Below are 26,604 nucleotides of genomic sequence, written 5' to 3'. Positions count from 1 at the left end.
ATAATCTCTGGAAGCAGAACTGGGAGAGTGGTTTAAGGAAAGCAGTTCTCAGTGAATGTCAGGCATTTTTGAGTGTCAAAGTATTCTCCTTCACCAGTTTTAAGTGACATATCCAGTAGCCTTTACAGTGCCCACTTTCAGAGCAAAGGAGGGCTACCATGCTGTGCCGCTGGGGAAAAAATGGAAGCACACCCACAAGCAATAAGCTTTATGGATTATTTTCAATATGAAGTTTACATCTGAAGATGATGCAAGTAACTTTTTAGACTTTAAAGCTCAATATACTCCAAACAAAGTATACCAACTATATATATATATAAAAAGGGCAATTTCATAAAAATGTCTCTAAAGATGTTATTTTCACCATTGAGAGATGATGAAGTGTAGCAGAGTCTCCTAATAATTCATTTCATCCATCTACTATTCAGCTGATTAGCTCAAAACAAAATTTAAAGTTGAAAGAGATAGCAAAAGAAAATTTTGAGAATAAATTGAACTAACACATTATGAATTGCTCTAGCAAAAATTAAAACATTGCTATTTTAATTTTTTTTTTACTTTATCTCTTTTTTTAGACTCTTGGTTTACATAAACATGACGCACAAGAGGTAGAACATTTCTATGAGGGGAAAGAATATATTTGGAAACTTTTGGGAATAATTGGAGGAATTCATGGATTTTTTCTGATAGAAAAGTGTTTCTTTCTTTTGGTAACACCACATGACCAGGTAAAACTTTGTACAGTTTATCCTTTAAAAAATCTCTTTTATTTTGAGATTTTACAGTGCACAAAATGTTAAAATGACTGTGGAAAATAATTATCATTTGTATAAGTTAAATGAAGCATTAAAAATTGCTTTCCAAAGTGCTCCAACCAGATTGACCTTCAATTTCTATTTTGCTTTGCTCTATGGATTTTAAATGTTTCATGAACATGTTCCATGTATTTATAACTCAAGAAGGAAACAGTTAATTAAATGTGTTCCATAAGCATACTTTCATGACTAGCACTGGAGCAGGTGAACAGTATGTATCCATATGAAATAGCAATGACAGTTGTTTACTCTAGGCTCTCTTTAAAGAGGAGGAAGACATAGATGTAAGCACAAGATATTTTCAAGAATGATGTCTTAAAATTTCCAAATTGTTTTTGACCCCTATCCCAATAGATTTGAAAAGCTATTATGTATGTTGTGGCCAGTAGAACCCAGTCTTATACCTGAAAGGAGGTAGTAGTGAGGTGGGTGTTGGTCTCTTCTCCCAAGTAGCTAGCGATAGGACGAGAGGAAATGGGCTCAAGCTGCACCAGGGGAGGTTTAGGCTGGAAATTAGGAAAAATTTCTTTACGGAAAGGGTGGTCAAGCATTGGAACAGGCTGCCCAGAGAGGTGGTGGAGTCACCATCCCTGGAAGTGTTCAAAAAACAGGTAGATGTGGCACTTCGGGATATGGTTTAGTCTAGTCTACCCTTGATTGGTTTAGTGTGGACTTGGTAGTGTAGGTTAATGGTTGGCCTGGATGATCTTAAAGGTCTTTTCCAACCTAGACGATTCTATGATTCTATGATTCTAATAGTATCTCCTTGCTCTCTGCCATGTTTATAGTAATTCTATTACTTTATTTCAGTGTGGCTGGTGCCTGAAAATATGATTATGTACAAGGATATAATGTAACACAAAGTGTGATGGCTCATTAAGTTTCTCAGCATGGGAGGCTATCTTAATGTCACTTAAGAAGGCTAAGCCTTTGCTTGTTCTGTTTTACAGAGAGTGTTTAATGACTGGTCTGATTTAGATACATAAAAATGAGTCCCTATTTCCACTATTTGAGTCAGCCATAAGAATATTATGTGAGAGTAATAGAATGAGAATATTTCGATGGTGGTGGTATTTTGTTTGTTTGGTTAAAACTATTCCTTTTTATTACTTATTTGGAGAGAAGGGCTTTATCATCATCCCCCAAATTTTTAAACTTGTTCTACTGAGAACTAGATGAATTCTCAAAGTTAATTTTTATATCCAACTCAGCTTCAAATTTTAATCTTCAATTTTAAAACAAAATAAATTTTATCAAACCATTATGGTTGTCACTGATTTATCTGATTCACTTTTCAAGGTTTTTTTTAACCAAATAAGTATTAGGAAATTTTGATAACAGCCAACAATCTTCTTCAATAGGTTTTGTTTTGAAAAAAATAATTCCTATAAATGCTAAACTTTCACAAAAGGCTGAGAAAGAATGCACCTGTGTTCATTGGGTTTCAGAACTAATTGCAAAGCATCTTCGTTCAGCAGGGCCTTTCTTTAGTTAATGGGCACTGGGGACATTCCCATGATCTTCCAGTGGAATCTGAATTAAATGAACATTCAGGCAGAGGCAAATCTACTTCAACCATACAGTTGGTAGGTTACCGATATGACATACTTCCCTGATTTTATATCCTTCTTTCTCTGTTCCTCAAAAAAATGAACCAAATTAATGTAATAAATCAGTATTACTTTTCAGTCTTTATTGATTTGTCCTTTATTACATGACATGATTGTCAGAAATTTCTAGATTTTGAAGTTTACAATGAGCTTTTACAGACATTTCAAACAGATTTTAAAAATAATTTTTCTTAAGTGTGTATCAGATTGATATAACAATACACTTCCTGTCCTACCTTTTGTTGATAAAATTCTTGATGATTTTCCTCCTCTGTTCTTTTTAAAAATTTATCATATGTAAGGGCAGATTCTCCCATGGGAAAAACTTCAGGATTTTCTGCAGTGAAAGATAAGTACATAATTAGTGAACAGATGATATCTTGGACTGTTCTTGAGCATTTTTCCACAGATTTGAACAGAATCATAAACAAGCTGGATATCTGGGAATGGTGCTTACCTATAAGAAGTTACGTAATTTTCTATTGGTCTGTGGAGAGTATCCAGACAGATACATCTTTGCAAACTAAATTGATTCATATCTTTTAGCGTGTTTTTGCTTTTTCTAACAAATCTCTTCAGTTTATATGTAGTATCTAGATACATAGGTTCCTGGTTATTTATATCAGAATCTCCAGAGATCTTCTATAATGTGCACTCCATTTTACTAAAGAAGGTGTGATGGGTAAGAGCATCATGAGCCACTGCTAATCTCTCAAACACAGTTGGGAAACTCAATTGAATGCAGAGCAAACAGACAAGCCAAGAATGTTTACTAATTTGTGAGCCACGTCATAGCTTCCCATTTATGATAATGAATGATCCTGTCATTCCTCTCAGCTGCAAGATCGCTCTAAAGTTATGTATAGATCACATGAACTAGCCTGGCTTAGCTAGTTTGTACAAGAGCAGCCAATTTTTCAGAATCATGTGAGTAATAGTAAGACAAACACTGGTTGACTAAGAAAAGCTTATAAATCCTTCAGGTCAGTGATTAGTCTTGCAGTTTTGACTCAGAGTTCAAAGAAGTGGCATGTGAATAAATATTATAACAGAAGTGGAACAATTACTGGAATTCATATCACTGGCTGCAATCATGGGAATTAAAGACTTTTATTTTTCCTTTAAAATGTAAAATTTAAAACCCAAATCCTTTCCCTTCCCTCCTTATGCTTCTACAGCACATATCCCACATCACAATCAAAATAATACCAGCCAAGAAACATACCCTGTTTTGCAGCCAGTACACATCTCTGCTATAGTTTTTGGAATGGTGGCTGCTGTCCCTAACAAAGCACTCTTCGTGCTGCTGTTGACTCTTCACTGGCTGCCATAATAGCTTTAATATGGTTTTTTGGCCAAAAAAAAAAAAAAAAAAGTAGTGATTATAAATTCAGTTCATCTAGTTTCAAGTAAACAAGTTTTTTGGCCTATCTCATCCTTGCGCAAATTTCTAATAATTTCTCTGGTCAGAAGGAAAAGCTCCAGGGAGGTAGTGGGAGAGAGAGATCCCTCATGTTCTCACTTCTCTCCCCACAGTTGCAGTTTCTGTTCATTAAACATTAGGGCTGATGCATCAGATTAACTCTCTAGGATAAAGACAAAGATACTGTCTCTTTCTTCACTTGAAATAAGGGTAAATTTCACTCACTGCAGTGGAGTGTACTCATGTGCTGCTTTGCCCAGCCAGTGACGCCTGATGCTAAGACAAAGCCCTAACTAAAGGCCAAAAGGCAAGGCACTGGAGGCTGTATCACCCTGAAGAAAAAAAAAAAACTATATTTTGAAAGGGTGTGAAACCTACCTATGATCATCTTTTTTAGTCTTTTTTTTTCACAGAGTAACTGTGAAGAACATGAACTCCAAAGAGACTCTGGTGTCTACCCATTTTCCCTTGGAAACCCTGTAGATACCCTATGCAGCAGGAAACTACAATCACCCAGTCGTGACAAAATCAAAGATACAATTTGAATTATAATGTCATTTTTAATTCTGCATTTGGCTCCGATTTTTGTGTATTCAAGCAGAAACATTATTTTCTTGGGTTACAACAGTGCTTATGAATGTCTTTCTTCCTACCTGAATTAGACTGTAACCTTTTCTGGGCAAGGGAGGTTTCTTTTTTATGTGTTTCTGCAGTACCAATCATACTGCCAGTGTTCAACAAATAATTCTAATGATATCTGTGCAAATAACAGCGACTATCTCTAATTCAAAAAGCTTGAACTTATTTGATATTTTCCTGCATTTATAGCAGCAGCTGGAAGAGCCCCTTAACACTGATCCATTATCTTTGCTTTTAACTAGAGAAGCCCAGAAGATTCCGAGTCTGCTGAAATTCCTCCAGAGAGTAAGGCGATCAGCAAAAAAAGTTAGTATCAATAAAAAGACTAGACAAGTAACAGGAAAAGCCTTCAGACCTAAGATGGAATTGAAAGTGTGAAACTGGCTTAGCTCTGCGTTTGCTGTGTGCTACATCATCACATCTGATGGTCCTTGGCTACATAATTTAATCTCTGCTTAAAGACCTTTTCAGCTGCCAACCCTGTAATTGTGGAGTTCATTAATCTTATACTGTCCATGCTTTAGTGCTTGTTTACTCACTGTTGCAAACCATTTTTCTAAAGCCTTTGCTTAAAGCAAAATATTCAAAATTTAATACAAAACAGATTTTTATAATTGTAAACTTTGCTTGGGCTTTTATTTCTGAAGGTAGTGAAACGATTGTTTTGTTGACTCACTATGCTAATATAATTCTGCTTCCTTCTTCTCTTACACAGTAAAGCAATAACCTCTTTAGACCAGTAATGATTTATTACATATATGGAATTATGTGCTCATGATGGCTCTCAGTTTTAGGATAATCTGTATTCTTCAGAGAGCTTCAAAGCTATCTTCTCTGTTTTGTTGCTGCTTAGTCCAAAAAATGGGCAAACAGAGCATAAACAAAACTCTGCCTTTGACTCTAGTTGTGTGACCTTGGTGAATTTAGCAGAGTTGCAGTCATTCAACTGAGGGAATAATATTTTAATTGAAATCAGTTTATTTACTATAATCAACTCCCCTTTATTTTGTGATCTCAGATCTCAGGTCATCAGCTTATTTAACAATGTCATTATGTTCTTCTAGGTTTTTATTATTCTTCTCTATTCTTGTGGACTTCATTTCCATTTCTGAGACTTTTGAAATTTGGATTTTCATTTCTTCAGTCTCACCTATCCAGCAGTACTCAATCCAGCACCAGTTTCAGTGTGACTATCTAGTCCATCTCTAGGTGTTTCCTTTCTGTTGAATCATCACTACCTGCTAAGCACAAACAAATTTCTAGTGATCTCAGTGCTATTTGTTCCAAATAACTCAATTTGGTGTATAACTACATTTGGAATAGTTTCTCAGTAATGTTCTTTGTTTGGCTCCATTTTTTCCCTCATACTTCAGTTTTACGTCTATATTAGAAATCAGTAAGTGAAACCATAGTAGGGAATGGGGGTCGTTTTGTTTGAGAATACATATTTTGAAAAGTTTGTATTGTTACAGTTCTTATGAATAACTAAATGCATAAACATACCTGGGTAACTTGATACTGGGCTAAACTTTTAGGTGTTTTTTTCCCCAAATGGAATGGAATCTGCAGTTCTAAGACAGAAGCCTGACATCTCCAGAAATGTCAGACTTCACTGTAAACACATGTCAAGCAGGACTGCGAGAAGAGTCAGTCACCTTAGATAGCCAGTGAGTAACTCAGGAAGCAAGAAGCTACTGGAAGAAAAAGATGTCTCACTGGCCCTCTCCTCATTTATCCACACTTGTTCTATCAGTATCTGTAAAGGTCAAACAGCAGCATTTTGTATTTGGTATACTCAGTGAGACTTTACATTAACTAGAAATATTTTTCCTCTATGAGTAATGAAAACATTGGACAAAATATCTGTTTATGGATAAACATTTGCTTTAAACTGTTATTCAAAGCTTAAAAAGCATAATCTGTGGTGGGAGTCCTGCACCCATTAGCTTTATGGAAATTATGGAATAGAATTTGCTATGAGTTCTGATTCCCTATTTAAGCAGAGAAGATTATCAAAAATAAATGTAGGATTGTTTAAAATGAAGAAGCTTTGTAGAAATAGTTAGGGTAATAAGTTAATAGCTAATAGTTACTGTTGCAGCAATATAACGCAGTGAGATAATTGCTAGTAACAAAGTTGCTTTAAAATAGGCTGAAAGTAAATTAAGATAAACATTTAGATTTGTTTATATATGCATCTTCTTAACTTTCAGTCAAGTAAGTTCACAAAGCTTACATTTGCAATTGCTCCATAAAGTTAACCTGATCCCTATGTTATATTATAGACAGCACTCTGGAGTGAGTTCCAGTAACCATGGTATATCTTCTTCAACAATCAGATACTTGACTAAAACAGACTAATAATATCTCAGGGCAGGCCATGATTTTGTCCTTGCCAGTGCTTGTTACAAATCACAAACTTAATGTAATGCAGCAATCTATTATTTCTATGTAATTCATGCTCTGCACTATTGATTGTAAACTGCCCATAGTGTTTAGAAAGAACTGTGCAAACTGGGGACATCCACGTCTGGCTCTGTAAGCTGGCAGGAAAATCTAACAAGCCTGCCAATTTTTCTGAACCCGCAGAGCTCCCAGGCAACTAGGGAGGATTTTCTGAATACAGTTGTTAGGCTTTTATGTGCTGTGTGTTTTTTTTTTTTATAATAGTCTGAAGACTTCAGTTCTAGCCAGTTTCTGTAAGAAAAACATCTCCCCCATCACTATAAAATGGTCATCTCTGGAAAAATTACTGAAGTGAAACCTTGTAACAACTATATTCAGACAGTTCTGTTCAGGTCCACGTTAGCTCCTCAGACTGTCATACTATGTCTGTGTGGGGCCAACAAAAGTCAGGAAAATACATGATGTTTAGGGCCCAAATCACGACCCTGCTTCTTCAGGAATAAAAGCAGCCCATTGCAAAGTGTTCTGTCCATACAGTGTAGGGGGAAGCTGGATGAGTTTCCTGAGAGGCATTAGAAGGTCCTGCTTGTAAGACTGTGGATAAAATGAATGGAACTAAGCACAGGATAGGGGAGCCAATTCTATGTTGCTAAGGCTAAACATTGAGCCTATATATGGAGCCTCATTGCTACTTAAAGAGATAAAATCCCTCCCCATGAATCCATTCATCGTGATACATGGCTGTCTGGGTTACAGGCTGGACAGAGAGACTGTCCCTAATTCCCTAGCTTGATTTCAGTACTTTTATCACTAGTGCACCTTTCCTCTCATGTCAGATGCCTGATCATGAACATCCAATGTACTGTTCCACACTAAAGCAAGGTCACAGAACAATATGGGAAAGAAAAACAGCTATCTGCATCCATGAGTGATGCTGCAGAAAAGAGTACTATGAGCATACCGGCCATTAATTGATTGGAACAAAAGTTGGAAATGAGAACGCTGTAATGCTGTACTAATAGTTATACTCTGAGGCTTGTTGCCTTTCATCTCTATCTTTCACTGTAATATAATCGCATAAAAACCAGACCCTGAAAATATTACTCAGTAGTAACATGCTTTACAATATTAAAATGATCAGCTGCATGAGACTAAATATTCATCTTCATTATAGCTGTGCAATTCCATGAGTGATGGTGAAAACAACTCCCACTTTTAAGGAAAAAAAAAAACCCAAACCATGTAGAATGCAAGAAAACTTGTGTGAATTTCAGCAACCAAGGAAAGATTAATGGAAACCTTTAGGACATGTCATGAGACTGGAGTCAAACTGAACTCTAAGTTTTTGTCTAATAGTTGATCCAGTAAAAATAAAGAAGCTACTTCCTGGTATTTGCATCTCTGAATTATTCTACAACCTACTTTTTCATTTCAAGTGTATTGAAAGAAGTACAAGGACAAAACAGATAAACACTGTTGTCCTCTGATTATTATGACTGCTCATGATGTTGTATGTGAAAAACCCCAAATAATTTGTAACATAGCAAAAATTACAATATCTGTTTGTGTTAAAACTTCTGGATCTTTTTGCTGTTTGTTTGTTTGTTTTTTCCTAGGTAAGAAAATTAGCTTGTTAGCAATAATGGTTCTGGTGGGTGACAGTCTTCACAATCTTGCTGATGGCTTGGTAATAGGAGCAGCATTCTCATCCTCAACAGAAACAGGTGTGACAACGACTATTGCTATTTTATGCCATGAAATTCCTCATGAAATGGGTAAGAAATACATGTGTGTATTTTTTCTGACTGGTTCCAGGTTTTCCAAAGAATCCTTTCCTGTATGACATTAGTGGGAATTCCTCTTGCTTACAGCATCGTGAACTATAGCATTAATGTGTGAGATGGATACATAAAGAGGCTGTTTTCTTCTCTTTCTCCTTCACAAAAAGGAGGGGAGGTTTCTGCTCTCATTATTGGATGCCATCCCATCTCACCTTCCCCAAATGTAAATGCAATCAGGTCAAGAGTGATCCATTATTCTCATGTGTACAGACACAAAAAATAGTAAGCTGTGAGCAAGAGCCATGTGTGCATTAATGGGCATGCCTGACACAACGGGCTATCCAAGAGTTTTAATATGCAGCAGAACCATTGAACAATGTGTTCCTCATGCTACCCTCATTCCTGCTGCTAATCAAGAATAACAAGATAATAAAAGAAGATATATGACCCATTTTACTAGCGGACAGGACAGGAAGATCGTTCTGTTGAACATTGCCCTCAATTACCTCCTTGTGGTAAATCTCTCAGTATGGCTGAAGCTGTTCCTGACATTGTGTTGATGAACATACATAAGCTGGCAAGTTTGAGATGAGAACTGCAGATTCTCATTTCCGTTCTTACATGACTGAAGTTGTCATGTGCTGTTTATGTAGAAAACTTCCCCATACACAAAGGTGGGATGGGGAATTGCTGTAAAACCGGTAACTCTTGTTTGCATAGCAAAGAAATTGCAAAAATACTGAACAGCTAACTCCAAAGACAGACCTTCATAATTTTGGAGCAGTAGTGCCCCAGTGTCAAAGTGGCATTTCTACACTCACAGAGGAGGATTTTTAAAATCTTTTACTGTGGACCTGTTATGAAATTGTTTATTTTAGAAGAAAAATCTGTGATGGGATTCTGATGTACAAGTTACCAAAGTTAATTAGGTCTGAAATCAGTGGAATTACACTCAAACTGGAATCAGACTGGCATAGGTTTTTCTGATTTGCAGCACCTGTAAAACACTCAAAGACTATGCTGCAAATATACTCACATGATTTGAACTGGCAAGTTCCCAGTCGAGAAAGATTTAGAAACTCTGGGAAAGCATGTGACCTCACTTTTGTGTGTATCCAAGTTGGAAATGTCATAGAACATCAAGAACTAACAGCCACTCCTGTATACTGAATGCTATCTTTAGGAACAGCTAAACAAATACAAGTCAATATGGGTTTTTTGGTTTTGTTTTTTTCACACAGGATGAGTTTGTAATTAATTCTACAGGAATCTAAGGGCAGTCCTCCATCATTCACTATCTTTGTGCATATCTTAATTATTTTCCTTCATGTGTTATTACCAAAAGTCTTACATTTATCAGCTAAATAATAAATTTTCTGTCTTTTTCTCTATGCAGGAGATTTTGCTGTGCTGCTAAGCACAGGGCTCCCCACGAAGATTGCAATTTTGATTAATTTTATAAGTGCACTAACAGCATTCTTAGGACTTTATATTGGCCTTTCTGTATCAACTGACCCACGCATTCAAAACTGGATTTTTACTGTTACAGCTGGAATGTTCTTGTATTTATCTTTAGCAGAAATGGTGAGAACTTAAGTCTATTGTTATATTTTCCTTTTAACATAGCCACATCACAGATGAGTGTTAGACAAATGCAGGTGGATGAACTTGGAGGTAAAAAGAGTTCATAGGCTTCTTGGGAAGAGCATGTTGTCTGCCCTGTGTGTGTACAGCGCTTAGAACAATAGTCTGGTTTTGTTTCATGTCACTGCCATGCTAGGTGTAATTAGTAATAAAAAGGTGAAATAAAGGCCATTAAGAGGGTAATATATGAGACATAAAGGACTTTTACAGGGGGAAAGATAAACCATATATTTTTTAGGGCTGATAGGGTTACTTAGTACAACATGAAGAAACATTTGAACCTGCAGAGTTTTTTAAAATCTGGAAGAAGTTGGTTACTTTTTTTCTTTTTACTACCCTTTTCTTTAAATATTTTTCATCCTTTGTTTCAACATGAATTTGCTGTTTCTGAACTAAAATGCAAGATGCTTATCCTGTGCTCTTCCTGGCCAGCCTTTCTATCTCAGAGGGGTTTGGATGAGCTCCTAAGCAATTAAAAACCCATCAGATTGCCTCAACTTTTTCATATTTGCTCAATATTTTTCACACTCACAGTTCAATAGCAATGATCAGACTATAGAAAAATAAAGTGTGAGCATATACAGTAGGAGGAAGGTCTAATGACTGTGGAAGAATGTGGTAGAATCATAACTCATGCAGATGCCTCAGGCCACATGATTTATTGAAGAGATGGCTAACTGTTACACTTGTAACAATGCAGAACTTAATTACCTTGCCAGCTTTGTCACGTGGCTCTTCAACCGTGTGTTAATGCAAAGTTGCTTGCAAGCTTCTGAACAAAGATGGAATATTTTGAGTGATTAGATCAAGAGGGAAAAAAAAGAGGTCTGCCTCTTCATAAATTATTACTGTGTTTTTCCCAAGCCTGGCTGTCTCTCTGTTGTGTTTGCTACCACCCCACCTCCTGCCTGAGATATCATTTACCAGGTTCAAGCATAATACTTTAAACCTGATATGCCATGCCAGTATTATAACCTATTTAAAAATCTACTTGTAATAATTGACCTTAGACCTTGGGTGTGTTTTAGCCTATTTTTGCTACTGCAACAAAAGTAAAGTGAACATGAAGTGCTCCTAAAAGCTTATGAGGGAACTGCCTAAAGATTGTGGATGTGTCAACGGTCCTGACTGAGGCAGTAAATAACAGACAGGAACACCGTGTACCAAGTTGCACCTTGTTCTGACACAGAGAAATTTGGAAATGAGGCTGCTTACCTAGTCAATAGGCATGGTTTTACTAATGTGGCAAAGAATGATTTAGGCATATTTTTCCTTCAGTGTAGGATCAGCATCCATCAGGGATCCGCAAGCTCCTAGAACACCACCATGGTTTTCCCTGAGTCTTCAAAGCAATGTGCCAGGTGTAAATCCCAAGAGATCACACAGTCTCAGGCAGAGACAGGGATATGTTTTCCCTTTTCTTAGCCTGTCACCGTAATCTTGTTCTTGATGTGAAGAGGAGAAAGAAGGGAGAGAGAGGGGAGGACCTTATTTCTCTCACCTCCCTTTTATTAATAGGATTCCAATCAACCTTTCTCTGCATTTTGTCAAAAGAACTGCCGTTGGGTTGCTCATCTATGTTTGTCAGAGGTGCAAGTGTTGAATATCACAGGGATTATTTTATTTAAAAAAATCTTCCTGTAGCACGGCAGGAATCTATAGATATGAAAAGTTTGTATGCTTGTATAGTACATCTCAAAGGAAAATCAGCCATGCTTTATGTATTTTTTGAATTTCTGCACAGAAATAACTTCTGTTCTCTGCTGCATTCTCATCTACAAACAACAATCATCAGTGTTCCTGCCAATGGTGTACAAATACTTAATGGTGTACAAAGCTTAACCATAATTGTCAGTATTTGTTTTACGGGCTTTCATATATTCATGTGCTTGTCAGAGCAGCAGTCAAATAAGAGAGCAGCAGTTAAATAAAACTGAACAGCCTCACTGGTTTCTGCATTGAGGAACATTGAGGGGTATGAGGTGGAGGTCCATTGACAGGAGAGCACTGTGAGACTGCTGCCACAGGCAAGGTTGCATAAAACTATTTCTGTGGTTAATTAAAGATTGAAACTTCAGACACCAATATATGGAATGGGAGAGACCAACTCACTCCTAATGAGTTGTTTCTTTGACAAAACATGTCCTCTTTTCCTCTTGGGAAACAAACTCGAAAATCCTGCATCAGCCTCTTAAATGAGTATCTATGAAGTAGTCACTATGGATAAATATTTATGAAATCACATGCATTGTATTAAACCCCAAGAACTGGCATGTCATTTCTGAGTGATTGTACAGATCGTATTGGTTTATATGGTTCCTGACCAGAAAGACTTACTGTCTAATTTGGAAGGAGGGAGACAGAAACAAGAACAACAATAAGAATATCAAGAAATAGGAGCTAGCCAACTACTCCCTGAGGCAACTAACTGATGTTTCCTCTGACTAACCTTAAAAATCTTGCCGATTCTGGAGATAAAGGAGGATTTTTAAAGTGACTTATTGGGCTGTTGCAGTGCAGGAGTTGTGCCATACATGCCCCAGCTTGGTAGAACTCTTATTTAGCCAGCACATGGTTGAGAGCCCCTCATGCCTTCTTTCAGCATGCTGCTTCCTAATTCTTTACATCTTTTGTGTGCTCATGATGAAAACATGAGCTGGAGTGCGAATAGAGTAGTCCCTTGACTAACAGTAACTCTTTTGCCTCCAACAGACTTCAAGGATTAGTAAGTGTGATAGCATCCAACAGCTTGCATGTGCTGCTATCTTCCCTTAATTTGTGAAGTGTTTTGCATCTGCCAGTTGAATAGGCTTATGCTTCCTAAACAACCACCATTTCTCTGCTGTACCACACACATTTGTGTATAGGCGAGTTCAGAGAGAGTTGGGGAACCATAGCTGATACTGTGTCAGCAATCAGCTTTTATGCAGGGATGTCACACTAAGTGAGGCTATAGAAATGGTCTGTGCGCTTCATAACATGCACATAGGCTAGGTGGAGGGAGCAGAGATCTGCACTGGACATAGCTACTACCTGCTGAGAATTCCTTTTTTAAAACTTTCTTAGGAACCTACTGTGCATGTGTGTAACATAAATGGGCACTGACAGCAGTAAGAGAAAATACTAGCTTTTGCAGCGGGAGGGGAAAAAGTTTCCTATTTAGAGAACTTGTTCACTCATGTGTTGGGGAAGAGGACAAAACAGACATTATAAGGATAAATTAGAAAGACCAAAGGTCTAGATTGGAACCCTGAATTCAGGCCTAGGCCTTAATTAACAGTTTTTACTTATATACAAAACAAAACCCACGTGCTCCAAACACTTACAAGCTGTCAGTTCAGATTTTGATTTACATCAGAACTTTGAGGTGTTTCCATTGGCTTTAGGTTGTGCGTTTCTGATGATCCTTAAATACAATTTAAATATAATTGCATGAGTTTCTAAGATGCATATATGTGCCATAATTTAAACCACTGCCTAGCTGTTACAGAGATCCGGGACCTTTGGGTTTGCCTGTTATTTTTATGCAAAACTTTAAAGTGGAGGCAGATTTTTCACAATAGTTTTCTTTTGGGCACATGCCAGCTTCCAAAGTAAGAAAAGTGCAGAAGAAGCAGACCCAGAGACCCGCCTCTGAGAGGGGGAAGAACAAGCATAGCAAATAGATGTAAACACCCCCTGTTAGCCTCCTTGGTCAGCACCACTCCACTGTCTCCCAGTGGCTGATGCTGTTACAGCTCCTGTGAGGAGGCTCTAAGGAGCAGAGGAAATAAGGAGCTTCATTCAAGCACAGCTCCAGGCTGTGACTGGAGCAGGAAGGCAACGTGATGGGAGAGTGCCAGAATCACTCGCTCTTGTTTTGAAGTTCATAACAAACAGACAAAAAAAACCCAACCAAAACCAAAGGTCAGTACCAGGCCATTGCTCTGTATTTATTTCCAAAGTTGACGTGAAAGTATCAGCAGTCATTAGTGTCTCCCCTGGTGTCTATAATACATAAAGCATAAATACTGAAATATCAGCATAAATACTGAGGCATCATTTTCACAGGCTCTGTTGAGACGTATATCTTGTTTAAAACATTGATAAAAGAGACCGTGTAGGGTGAAAGGTCAGCATAAGTAGCTTTTAATATTATTATAAACAGCTGCTGCTCCTTTACTTGATTTAAAATGCACAGAGAAAAATATTAAATGTAATTGTTTCAAGAATATTTAAAAAATCCTGTTTTCTACTTGTCTGTTTACTAAAGCCCAAGTAAATAGGAGTGTTGCCAGTTATTTCAGTAAGAACAGGATTGACCCTATATATAGTACTGAAACAAAAACACTCAAACTAGTTTATTCCCACAAAAGGGAATCACTAATTTTACTAAATAAGCATTTCCTTATGGACAGCTGTATAAAATTACTAAAAACTATTGAGAAGTTAACAAATTTTGGAATCTCGTTTATAATTCGTGACGGTGCTAGTAAAAGAACCAAAATGGGTAAAATCTGATTAATTTAAAAATTTCACTGTCAAGATCAATGTTGTTACAATGTACAGAACATGCTACAGATTAATAGCTATATTCAGAAACTCAGCATTTTGAAAGTTTTTTCTGATGAAGTTTGCCTTGTTTTCCCATAAGACTTTTTTTCCCAGAGATGAATATATCTGGCTCTCATTCTGGTGTCTTATTCTTTTTTTAGCTTCCTGAAATGACTCATATTCAGACACGGCGACCCTGGTTGATGTTTCTCCTACAGAACCTTGGATTACTATTAGGCTGGCTTTGCCTCTTACTTTTGGCTATATACGAACAGAAAATTAAAATATAAGTTTTCTGATGGAAATCTTGAAGTACCACTTATGACAGTGGATAGCACTATTCACAATTTTGTCATGTCTGCTATAGTGATATAAATTAAGTTGCTGGGATTTTTGTATCTGAACAGTAGATAACTATTTCACTTCATTAACTTATTGTTCAGATTTTGTAATTTTTTTTTTTTGTAAACATGAATGTTTAGAATTATGTTTTATTTGTCACTGATTTTACCAGATCCCATGCTCAAACTCACAGGAGCTTTTGATTAGTTTTTATTGAGACTGTTCTAGTTGAATGCTCTAAGTGATCTCTGCCAGTCTGATTGAAGAGAAGAATAAAACGCCTTTATATGCAATAATTAAAGTGGACTAATCATAGTTGAATAATTTGAAGCAGAAAAGTTTGTTGCCTTTTAGTACAAAGAATAAATGTATTTCTATAAAACTAGAAAGTATAGCAAAACTAAACTGCTAAATGGCGTACAGCAATCTCATTATAATATCTGCATTTTCTACTTTGTCAACATAAAAATCCTTGGTACTCATATCTTACTGGTCCACTGTGGCAGGTAAAAAATGACAAGTGTAAATGTTGAAGTTTATGATCTAGAAATATGACAATGTCCTTTTCTGACTGTAATATAGTTTCTTATACGTGTGATGGAGTCTGTGATAGTCAGATACAGTAGTCAGAGTAGTCCGAGTAACCACCTTCTGCCTTATCCCACCTCTGATGGTTGCTCATAGCAAATGCGTATGAATGATTATAAGAAATATGATTAAATTATTTTTCCCTGATATCCCTTCCAGGCTCCTCAGATCAAGGGATTCCTTGAGCCAGATGTTGCTTCTGAGCCATCATGTTTAATAAACACCAATAGTGCCTTCCAGTCAGCAATTAGCTTATTCATATAAATGCAACATGCATTGTGGAAAGAGCTTTTTCAATTATCTAAAGTGCATGTAGTTGTGCTCTCTTAGGGCCTCACTGCAACTCCTGTCATGAGTGTTTTTTGTGTAATTAGTCCCCTTGATTTCAAGGGAATTGTGCATAAGTTAAAGATGACTCATTTAATTTAGTACTGCAAAATCAAGCCTGAAACAAAATATACAAATTCTGCCCTGATTCTGAGGTGCTGAGCAACTTCCAGGAGGTACTGAGCAACGCTCAACTGTGCGGTTTCTGCTGCTTACATGCTATCAATTTTTGGCATAAGGACTCCCCCCTACTTAATTTATATTTTTGTATGAGAACTGAGATGCATTCTTTCTCCCTCCTCTGATGAACTGTGGAAATAGAGAGAGCAAGTTACAGAACAAACATATATTCTTTATGCAGCAAGTGAAGATTTTCTTTCCCTTGTCTTAACTCAAGCTTGAAATATGGCTACATTATGACACAATCTGACCGTCTCACAATGTGTCCTGTGTTTATTTGGCAGCTCCTATTGAAGGTACAATTATTCTCTTATCACAGAAGGGAACAGAGTCTACTCCCCTAGAACACTGTCAGTTGTCAAAGGCTTCATGGGCACCATACTACCTTATCATCAACACTTAAAGTGAAATTAATTCTGAATTTCATTGTTAATAATAGGCCAGATTCATGGGCTTGTGGACCCCTCGTCATCCACAGACTACCCTTGGGAAAAACGCTTAAAGATAATTTTAAAGGCAGAGATGCACTCATTTTCAGCGCCTGTTAGTTATGAGAATCTATAGCAAATACCCCAATGCACATCTAAATGTACATCTAGGCATTCACATACTTCAAAAACCTTGTTCCAAACAATTTATCCAAGGTTACAGAGGAAGTCTTTATCTGCATAGGGAAATGAACTGAGCTGTTTTAAGTCCCAAAGTAAAATCCTAGCTTGTTTTATTTACATATGCAAATATTATGACTGCTTTTTCTGCTGATTTAACTTTGAAAGATGAGCTGAGAAGCCATAACTGATGCTTCTCTTTTCAAAGTTTACATTTTTCAGGAGTTTGTGCTTGCTTTTAGTAAGGTAAGGGTTTTTCTAAAAGTGGTTTCCCAGTATTTCATCTGTTTGTATTGGCACTGTGTCACTCCATGACCTTCAGCTGTGACAGTCAATTCAAGCAATAGCAGGGCACCACTGGATGTAAGCAAAATCTATTTTTGTATCAAATGGTGCAAATGAATATTGGTATGCATAATGTTCACTACCACAGAAAACAAGATTACCAATATGATGATGTTTCGTCAATGTTATTGTATTCTAAAATATTTTTCTACTATTTATTAATGTGTCTGAAAGAGGGCAAGTAATTTCTGGCAGTGTGTACTTTAAAGTTGCATATGAGCATACGTTCACATCCTGACATGATCTGTGAACATATTGCATCCGCATCTGTTCAGAAAATGCCATCTTTTGGCTATATATATTTATCAGTATTCTTGATCACATTTAACAACCAAGTATATTTATACAGCTTCCACCACAGGCACAAATATGTTGATCAGAATGCCAGTTAGTCCTTATTTCTGCCACAGAGCTCAGATGCTTTTGTGGTGTTTGTCAGTAAGTAAGCAGTTCAGTCACCATTTTGCCCTGGTGTCAAGTCTGAAGTCCTGTTAGTGTATGGAAGATTGAATTTCTCTGGCACTTGTGAGAGAACTTACCTCACTACTCTAAAGTTGGTGTCTCTGTTTAATTCCTTTGACATTAGTATCTTTAAAAAGATACTGAAGGTGGAGCATTACCATATGTAAAACAAGACTGGGCTGTATATTAGGAACAATGCATCATACAGAGGGCTGGAAACTATTCCTATAGGTCACTGAATTAGAAAACTAAATCAATTTAAACTCAAAGAGATCCACTTTTTTGCCAATGTTCTCTGAAAAGCCCAAGAAAAGGGATAGAAGAATGTGGTTTTGCGTCCTTACAAAAGAGAAGGTGGTGCACAAGTATTCTTATGATGCAGTCACTTTTTGTTTGTTTTAAATTCTGTAGAGTTTATTTATACACATTTCAAACAAGGCTCTATTTAAAGCCAGGCATTTCTTTCTGTTCCTCCAAACCTAACAGACAAAGAGCATAATATGCCAATGTTTTCACTGAGTCAAATCCTGAGTAAGGGCTGCAGAACTTCATCACTTGCAGCCCTTAAATCATGACTGGGTATCTCTCTAAGAGGTACGCAATTACTCAAACAGATGTTATGTGCTTGATGGAGAGATTACTTGGTGAGGTTTTACAGCCTGTCAGGCAGTTCTGACTAGATAATCATAATGTTCCTTTGAAACCCTAAAATATATGAATCTATAGATACAGGAATTTTTTCTGGAAGAAGCTGGTTAATACTTCTCTCTTTCATCTATTCGTAGTTTACAGGCACTCTCAAGATGAAAAAAGTAGAAAATATCTTGCTTTCCTACACAGAAAATGAGAGAGAAAAGGAAAGGTTGAAAGAATTTGTTTGCTACAGTATTTTTTCCTGGAAGTTAAATGGCAGAAAGCCTCATAAAAAATCCTTCCAATTCCAAACTAGTAGGGCTCCTAAGCATAAGAGAGCTGACCTTGTACCTCTCTTTTCTGTATATGTTACACATTACCCAGTGACTCTTAAGATAAACAGTACCTTCTTTGCAGCCAGCTATGCTAATGCCCTTAGAAGTTTCTGGAGCTCATCTGCATGTTTTAAATACTGCCATCTATTCCTTCACTGTATTTTATGCTTTAGGCATGAATGTGGCATTTCTCCAGAGACAAAAGATGCATTTTTAATATAAGAAAACATGGTTAGTTTTGATATGTGTATTTGGATTCCTTTTTGTTCACTTTGCTATTATATTTGAGAAAGCGTATTATCATTGCAACAACTTTTAGCCTGCAGCTGGAAAACAAAACCAGGTTTATATCGAAGTAAGGATTAGGGCTGATAATTTCATAGTAAGGGCATACTTTATCAATGTTGTTAGCTTTTCTTGCTTTACTGTAACTTTTTGTCAAGTCTTCTTCTCATCTTAAAAATAAGCTGCCTTCTATTGTGAGTGTAGCCTTAGGAATGTGACTACAGAAAATACAAGCAGTAGTTACACAATGGCTTTAATCAAAACAAAAAGTCCTACAATTTATTTTACTAGACCCACCTTCATTCCCTTCTCCCCAAAAGAACAAAAAATCCACACGCGGAGCTGTTGCTCTGGATCACGTAGGAGAAAATAAGAAGTGCCTTCTTCCTTTTATGTCTCTGATAAGAGGACTGAGCACAATGGGAGACCGTGCGTAGACGTCTGGTTGCATTGAAGTCACTGCCAAGCTCCCATCAGCGGCAGTGCAGAGCAACATCCTGGTGCAGGGGGGTGCAGGAATCGCAGAGGGCTGGTGCTGCTTCCTTTTGCAGAGATGACAGGAGACAGAGCAAGCAGGGGGACTCCAGAAGGGCATACTTCAGTGCAGCACTTCAACAGTTGGAGCAGAAGGATCAAAGGTTTTATAGCTGTCTCTGTATCATCCTGCAGGAGCTCACTTCAGGGCAAATTCTCAGACGGTTCACGTTGTCTTGGCTTTGGATGCAAAGGATATCGTGAAAGCAATCTAGCTGATAACCCTTTGAGTGCGGGCTCCCGCAGTGAAATCCACAGGACCCCAGCAGTTAGGGTGACCCAAGGGAATGTCACTTTTCTGCAGAGGAACCTCCCCCAGTACTCTCATATATAAAGGACAAGGCCTGTACTCATGTCCAGGGTGGTCCACCTCCACATTACAGCCCCGGGTCATCCAAACGGAGCGCGATGTGGCAGTCCCTCCTCCCCAGGGTCTCAGCTCTGACATCGCCAGAGAGTATTAAACACAAGATTAACTGCCAACCTAAGTGTGCCTAGCAACCATTAACATATTGGCCCAAGAAAATGCCAACCGACCACTAATCCAGTGCTACAGAAATGTCTATATGTGACATAATTTTGTCCACTGCAGCTGGCTGGGGAACCCTCCCTCATCCTTTTCCCAGGGACCATCAGAAACTAACTTGACCTGTCCCAGAGAGATGACAAGATATGCATAGGGGAATAGACTAGTCAATTATTATGACACATTCCAGCCTTAATTTAAGACCATGCCAAATTCTGCTGACTCTCATACTGCACAGAAGGCACCAGGACAATGTCTGCACTGGTCTGTTGGGTTGCTGCCCAGGCTGTCCTTGTCAGGGTACATGGTGGGCGAGCAGCAGGCATATCTCAGGCCTGACAATTGTTTTAGAGTATCCCAGGTGTCCCTGTCATAGCATACAAGATATGGCATCCACCAGCACACCACCGCACACAAAAACTCTTTTTGGCTTTTCTGGCAAGGAATTTCTAGCCTTTATTCTGCCAGCTGCTTGTCTGTGCTATGCAAATATCATAAGCCATATGGTATGGGCTCTTACCTGTTTTCCACCACCTATACTGATGGTTTTGGAGCAATGTGTTACAACTGTTTGTGACTTGTCATGTTCAGAAAGGGCAACAGAGCATTGGAGATTTCACTGAGAACCACACAGAAGGAGATACTATTATCTACACTCTGGTACCAGCAATTTAACTCTTCTTATTTGAGAGACACTGTTATGAGTACTGAACACAAAGACAAGTAAGTCATTCTTTTGTATTCCATGCTGAAGTGTGTTGGTGTGGTCTTGGGTGGTTTTATCACTAACAACAGGTAGTGTGTCCTAATTTCAGAACTTCAAAGGCCATCTTCATATTCCTGGGCAAAGGTTTAGTATGAGCTCCGGAGCAAGAGTACACCTACTTTATGGCTGCCATCCCAATCCAGAAGTGGGTGGGTATTGCACTTCTTAAATATACAAGCAAGAGTCATCTATATACATGGTATAGCAGCTCAGTAGCAAGCAGCTGTAATTATCAGCAAGTTTAGAAAGGTGTAAGTGGACAATATACATCTGGTGATTTAGTAAGCCCAGGACAGCACAGCAACATTCAGAAAACATGACATCCACAACTAAGCTATAGCCGTGAATGCAATTCTTTTGCCAGGTTCTATCCACGCGAGGAGTCCCATGAGTATTAGAATCATTCTGTCATATTCCAGGACTTCACTGATAATAATTTTTTTTGCACAAGGCTTCGGAGGAAAAGATTCAATGGAAAATAAGGCCTCTTCTGTAATTTGGTAAAGAAATGAATACAAGTGGCAATGCACTCTAAATTGCATAGTGATTCATCATCCTGCACAAATACAAAGCATCTCGTCTTTTCACTTCGAGATGAACACGGCAAAAGAGATACATAACAGGAAAGCCAGAAGAAGGAAGTGTCCAGGAGAAAGCTCTTGTAGATGACTGTGTAAATGCCCAGACAAACAACAAATATGTAAGGAATATTACCCCCTCCTCATTGTAGTTCATTCTCATTGGTAAACACAAAACCCACACAATTCTCTGCAAATGTTGCTGGAAAATATCGTGTCAAATATCATCAAGCTTTAACACTGGAAATAGTTTAAATATTACAAAACAGATGACTTTTAATAACTCTTAAACTTGAGACATGCATTGAAAATACGATCCATATGTTCATAGCCATATATTTTGGAAAATACCTATTCAGAGTTGATGAAATCAGTATAATTTTGTGTGCAGGATTTCAATTCCATCTCAAGTAATGAGAAGGGAAAAAGCTTATGAGAGCATAGTCCATTTTCTGTCACTTCCTACTACCATAAAACCTACTTTTTAATTTGGCTTTTTGTACTTGCAATTAGCAAGAATATGCCATTTGTCTAGACAACAGAGTAGCTGACTGTCTGGCATAGTGTTTCTGGCATTATTAGGGTGGACTGAGAAAGCACATGACTATTTGTTGTAAATTCTTTTCTAACATGTAATATTTTAATACGCCATCAAAATTCTTAGGTTGGGTTGCACTTAATTAACCCTCTGTTCTTGACCTTGATTCTCCTTCATGGAGCTGTTTTTTATTAGAAGTAATTATAATGTACTTCAATTGAGTGAAGTGGGTTGTTTTGTTTCCTTCCCTTCCTCTCATTTCACTTCTCCCCCCAATATAATTTCTGCTATGTGTTAAGTTTCAGTATTGGTGGAGAAAAACTAATTTGTCAGAAGATCATTTTCCAGACATTTCATAATTATGGTGTATGTTGGATCATGGGCAAGAGGGACCTCAGAAGGGATGGTCTGAATTCTAAGGAAGCATAACTAGAGCAAAAGAAGTTCCTACCCACTTTTTGTTGGTATCAGAAAGCATAGTCCAGATTTAAAGGAAAGAAAAGAAACAAACCAACAAAAGATTTAAATGGCATGGTGCAAATGCCAACACCAGTATTCACTAGTCAGTTTACACCAGACTGCAAGTGATCAGATCTCCTACACTTCTTCAATCACTTTTTTAAAGTTGTTGCTTCCCAGCTGAGACTTGTTAGCTGACACTGGGCACATGCCTAATCTTTTGCAAATTCTCAGTAAAACAATTGCTAACTACTTTCACTTTTACAGCCTACTAGTATTACATATGAAGATGTAGAAAAAGAGTTTCTAATAATGGATAGTTATTTGATTTAGGCAACATAAATTGAAAATTCCTGATGACATGAAGTAGATACTATGAACTTGCAATATGCTCTTGCAGTTTACAGTTCTGGTATGAATGTAAACCGTAGCCTTAACAAGAGTCACTTTTGATACTCTTATATGTGTGTCATATAAGAGATATTTCATACCTTTCCCTCTTCCTCCAGAATTCACAGCACAAAACATATCCCAGATTCAAGACAGTAAGAAAAAAAACTTCAGGTCCCTAGCTTTCTCAAGAATTATTTTTTTTGTATGTTCAAAAATGACTATTTAAATAGTAAAAAGGCCCTTTCTTCTATTCTGCACTTATGTCCTATTTATTTCAGAAATGGACACCTTCAACAAAGAATTGTCAAGCTTGTTCCACAGTGAAGTTGGTGGTTCACATGGTAACAAACAGACAGCCTTGGCAGAAGAGACATTCATGTTCCCTATATTCATATTTACAAAATAGCATTTGATGTCAGATTCAGACTTTGCTCTCTAACGCTCTTATAATCATTGAGACTTACTTTGTAGCAGGTAATGCATAAACCACTTCTGAATCCTCAGGTTAGTTTTATACTGGTGAAACTTTACTAAAAGCAACAATTTCTGCTTTATACTATTTTAAACAAAAGAAAACACGGGTTTTTTCATTCTTTGTAACAAAAAACCCAAGTCTGCACAGTGCCCCTGCACAGTTGCTGAGATCTAGAGATCTACATGATAAGGAGATCATCTGAAATACAAGCCGGCAACCAGCACTGTTTCACAAGTACTGAAAATTCCTAGGCAGTATGTTTGATGAAAAACACGTTGCATGTTCATTTATCCCCTATGTTTACTTAAAATCTCAGATATAAACATCTCTTCTACAAACATACTCAACAAACCTATATCTGGTTTACATCCTTCAGTCACCACAATGACATTTTGTTAGCTAATCCATTGTGGAACTGATTTTTAACAAAATAGAAGCAAATTCAATTTGTTAAGTTTAACCTGATCATGTAATGCCCTTCCAGTAAGTCTACCACTACAGTTCTGGCTGCCTTATGTTATTGTTTTCTGGTGACAGATAGGCTGCTGCAAATACTTCTACCATAATTAATCTGCTCAAAGCGGGGGGGGGAAAAAAAAGAAAGCGTTGAAATTAAACTTCTAAATGACATGGTACTGCACCTTACAGTGTGAATGGGTCCTTGTGATGTTTAGCTCTATGAAGATAAGACAAATAAGATAGAATAAAACTCCATACAATGACAAGGAAGAAGCACTGTTTGATGTCTCTGTGACTGCTAGATAATAATCATCAGTGACAACATAACAGTTTTGGCACTAGGTTGCTTCTCTCTAACTCTGCCTGTTGGCTACACACTCATCTACTGTTTTCCCTCTAATTATACAGTGTTTCATATTACCTACTTAAATGAGAAAACAATTGATCAATCTCTCTCAGGGAAAATCTAATGAAGAAGAGAGTTCCTTCCCAAATGAGATTTTTCCATGCTTCGTCTATCACATTATCCCATCAGTAGAGCTCTGCAGAAAGGTAAGAAAATGGAAAGACTTCTGCAAGAGGTCAATGGAAAATTCAAACCCCAGGGATTTCCCAACAGTTTTAAGCAGCATCTGTGGGTGCTTCAAGTAACCCCTAGGGTCAATTTGTCTATCTGTAGTTAGAGACAACAAAAGACACTTCCTTAAGTGCGTGGTCTTATCTCTGCACTAGACTTTGGAAGAGAGCGCGAGGACAGTAGAAGAGAACAGAATTGTCAGTGAAAAGCCCCAAATATCCTGTACAGAAGCCACCTATTTCTAGGGATGGCTAATGTAAAAGGTAGCAAAATATCTTAATCTAGCCCTTCTCTCTACAGCTTAGAGGCCTTTGAGATTGCAGGGATAATCCTTTATCTGGATCTAGTGAACTGGATCTAATCCTCTCCTGAGAACACCTTATCTTTCAAAGATATGAACATGGTTGCTCTTCTCTTTCAGAGATTGTCTGAAGGTTGTTGTTCTGCCAAATTTTGTAAAACAGCATGGCAAGTCAGAATACTCAAAAGCTAGTCCAAAACAAGCTAGTCCCAATTCCAGAGACTGCTTATGCGTTTTCTCCGGGGCCTATGAAATGTAAATACAGAAACAGTCCTTGGAGCAAAGACTAGAGATCACAAATGATAAACTGGTCACTGAAGAGTAACAGAATCACAGAAGAGTTGAGGTGGGAAGGCACCTCTGGGGATTGTTTAGTCCAACCACCCTTGCTCAGAGCAGTCTCAGCTAGAGAAGGTTGACCATGGCCGTTTCCAGCTAGGTTTTGAGACTCTCCAAGGACAGAGACTGCACCAACTCTCTGGGCAACCTGTGCCAATGCTAGGTCACCCTCACAGTAAAAAAAGCTTTTTCTTATGTTTAAGTAGAATTTCTTGTATTTCAGCTGGTGCACATCACCTCTTGTCCTATCACTAGATACCACTGAGAAGAGTCTGGCTCCATCTTCTTCACTTTTTTACTTCAGGTATCCGTACTTATGAATAAGATGCCCCTGAGCCTTTGCTTCTCCAGGCTGAACAGTCCCAGCCCTCTCAGGTTCTCCTCATGCAGAAAATGCTCCAAGCCCTTAACCATCTTTGTGGATCTTCACTGACCTTGTATGTCCATGACTTTCTTGTCTTGGGGAGCCCAGTGCTGAGATCAGCACTCCAGATGTGTAGAAGGGAAGGGTCACCTCCCTCACCCTGCTGGCAATGCTCTGCTTAATGCAGCCCAGGGGGCTTTTGACTGTCTTTGCTGCAAGGACATGTTGCTGGCTCATGTCCAAGTTCTCCACCAGCATCCCCAGAGCTTTTTCTGCAAAGCTGCTTTCCCAGCTGGTCCCCAGCCTGTACTGGTGCATGGGGTTGTTCCTCCCCAGGGGCAGGACTTGGCATTTACATTTGTTGAACATCATGAGATTCCTGTTGGCCCATTTCTCCAGCCTGTCAAGGCCCCTCTGAATAGCAGCACAACCCCCAGGTGTATCAGCCACTCCTCCAAGTTTTGTACCACCTGTAAGTCATATTCCTTCTTTGCTTTCTCTCTTACTATCTTAAATTCATTTTTATAGAGTGCTAATGGGAATAGAGGAGTGCCACTCCTTAGAAAGGCCAATAAGCGTGATGTAAGCATAGTCCTTTGGGGAGTAGGAGACAGGGATTTCAATGCCCTCCTGAAGAAATCAACAAGCCAATATCCCCAGCAAAGTTAGACAGCTTGTGTAAGGATAGGAATCTGTGTTTCTCTCTACACCATCTTTAGAAAGGCAGTGACTATACTGACTTTTTTTCACAGGTCAGTTCACATATTAGACGATTTTGAAGCATGTCTTGACGCGGCCTTAGAAAATACCTAATTTCTAGATCCTGAATCCTTAAGAGATACATTCTGCTTTTCTCAGACTGGGACAGAAACTAAACTTTAAGGAGCTTACAAGTCAAACTGGAGTTACTCAGTGTGCTTATGTACCTCTAAAAATTATGCATCAAATGAATTGATGCTCCAGGATTGCAACTTTTAAACTACGTGCTTGGGTTCTGCTTAATGCCTGTTTCAAACATCTTAATAGTCTATGGGATCTAGAGGTACAGAGGGAAAGCAAATGTCACAAGCTTTTGGTCCAAGGATATGACAAATAGCAACTTTACCCTGACTTTATCCTTTCCATCCAGCCTTACAGCCCCCACGGTGCACAATACTCACTGTCAAACTACTGCTACAGACTCTAGAGAAGGGAGGAGAATGAAAGATGAGACAGATACTGCATAGTTTTTTCATCCTGCCTAACACTGCTAGCCAGTCCACATCCCTGCAAATTAGAACAGTTTATTCTGTACAAAGAGTATTAGAGCTACAGGGTTTTATGTTTAAAAGTTTAAACA

At 38.0% G+C, this 26,604-nt stretch overlaps 1 protein-coding gene across 1 annotated transcript in view; it reads left to right on the top strand.

Moving 5' to 3' along the window:
• SLC39A12 (solute carrier family 39 member 12) overlaps positions 1-15,141 on the top strand; it is a 33,861-nt gene extending 18,720 nt beyond the window's left edge. The window contains exons 7-12 of the mRNA XM_075705976.1: positions 576-728; positions 2,291-2,401; positions 4,730-4,793; positions 8,510-8,668; positions 10,071-10,258; positions 15,013-15,141. Of these exons, the coding sequence (XP_075562091.1) occupies positions 576-728; positions 2,291-2,401; positions 4,730-4,793; positions 8,510-8,668; positions 10,071-10,258; positions 15,013-15,141 (804 nt within the window). The remainder of the gene's footprint in view (positions 1-575; positions 729-2,290; positions 2,402-4,729; positions 4,794-8,509; positions 8,669-10,070; positions 10,259-15,012) is intronic.
• The last annotated feature ends 11,463 nt before the right edge of the window (positions 15,142-26,604 follow it).

The sequence above is a fragment of the Pelecanus crispus genome, chromosome 2 (assembly GCF_030463565.1).
Source record: "Pelecanus crispus isolate bPelCri1 chromosome 2, bPelCri1.pri, whole genome shotgun sequence".
Classification (NCBI taxonomy): Eukaryota; Metazoa; Chordata; class Aves; order Pelecaniformes; family Pelecanidae; genus Pelecanus; species Pelecanus crispus.
The sequence above is the reverse complement of the archived record's forward strand: the minus strand, read 5'-3'. Positions and strand labels throughout refer to the sequence as shown.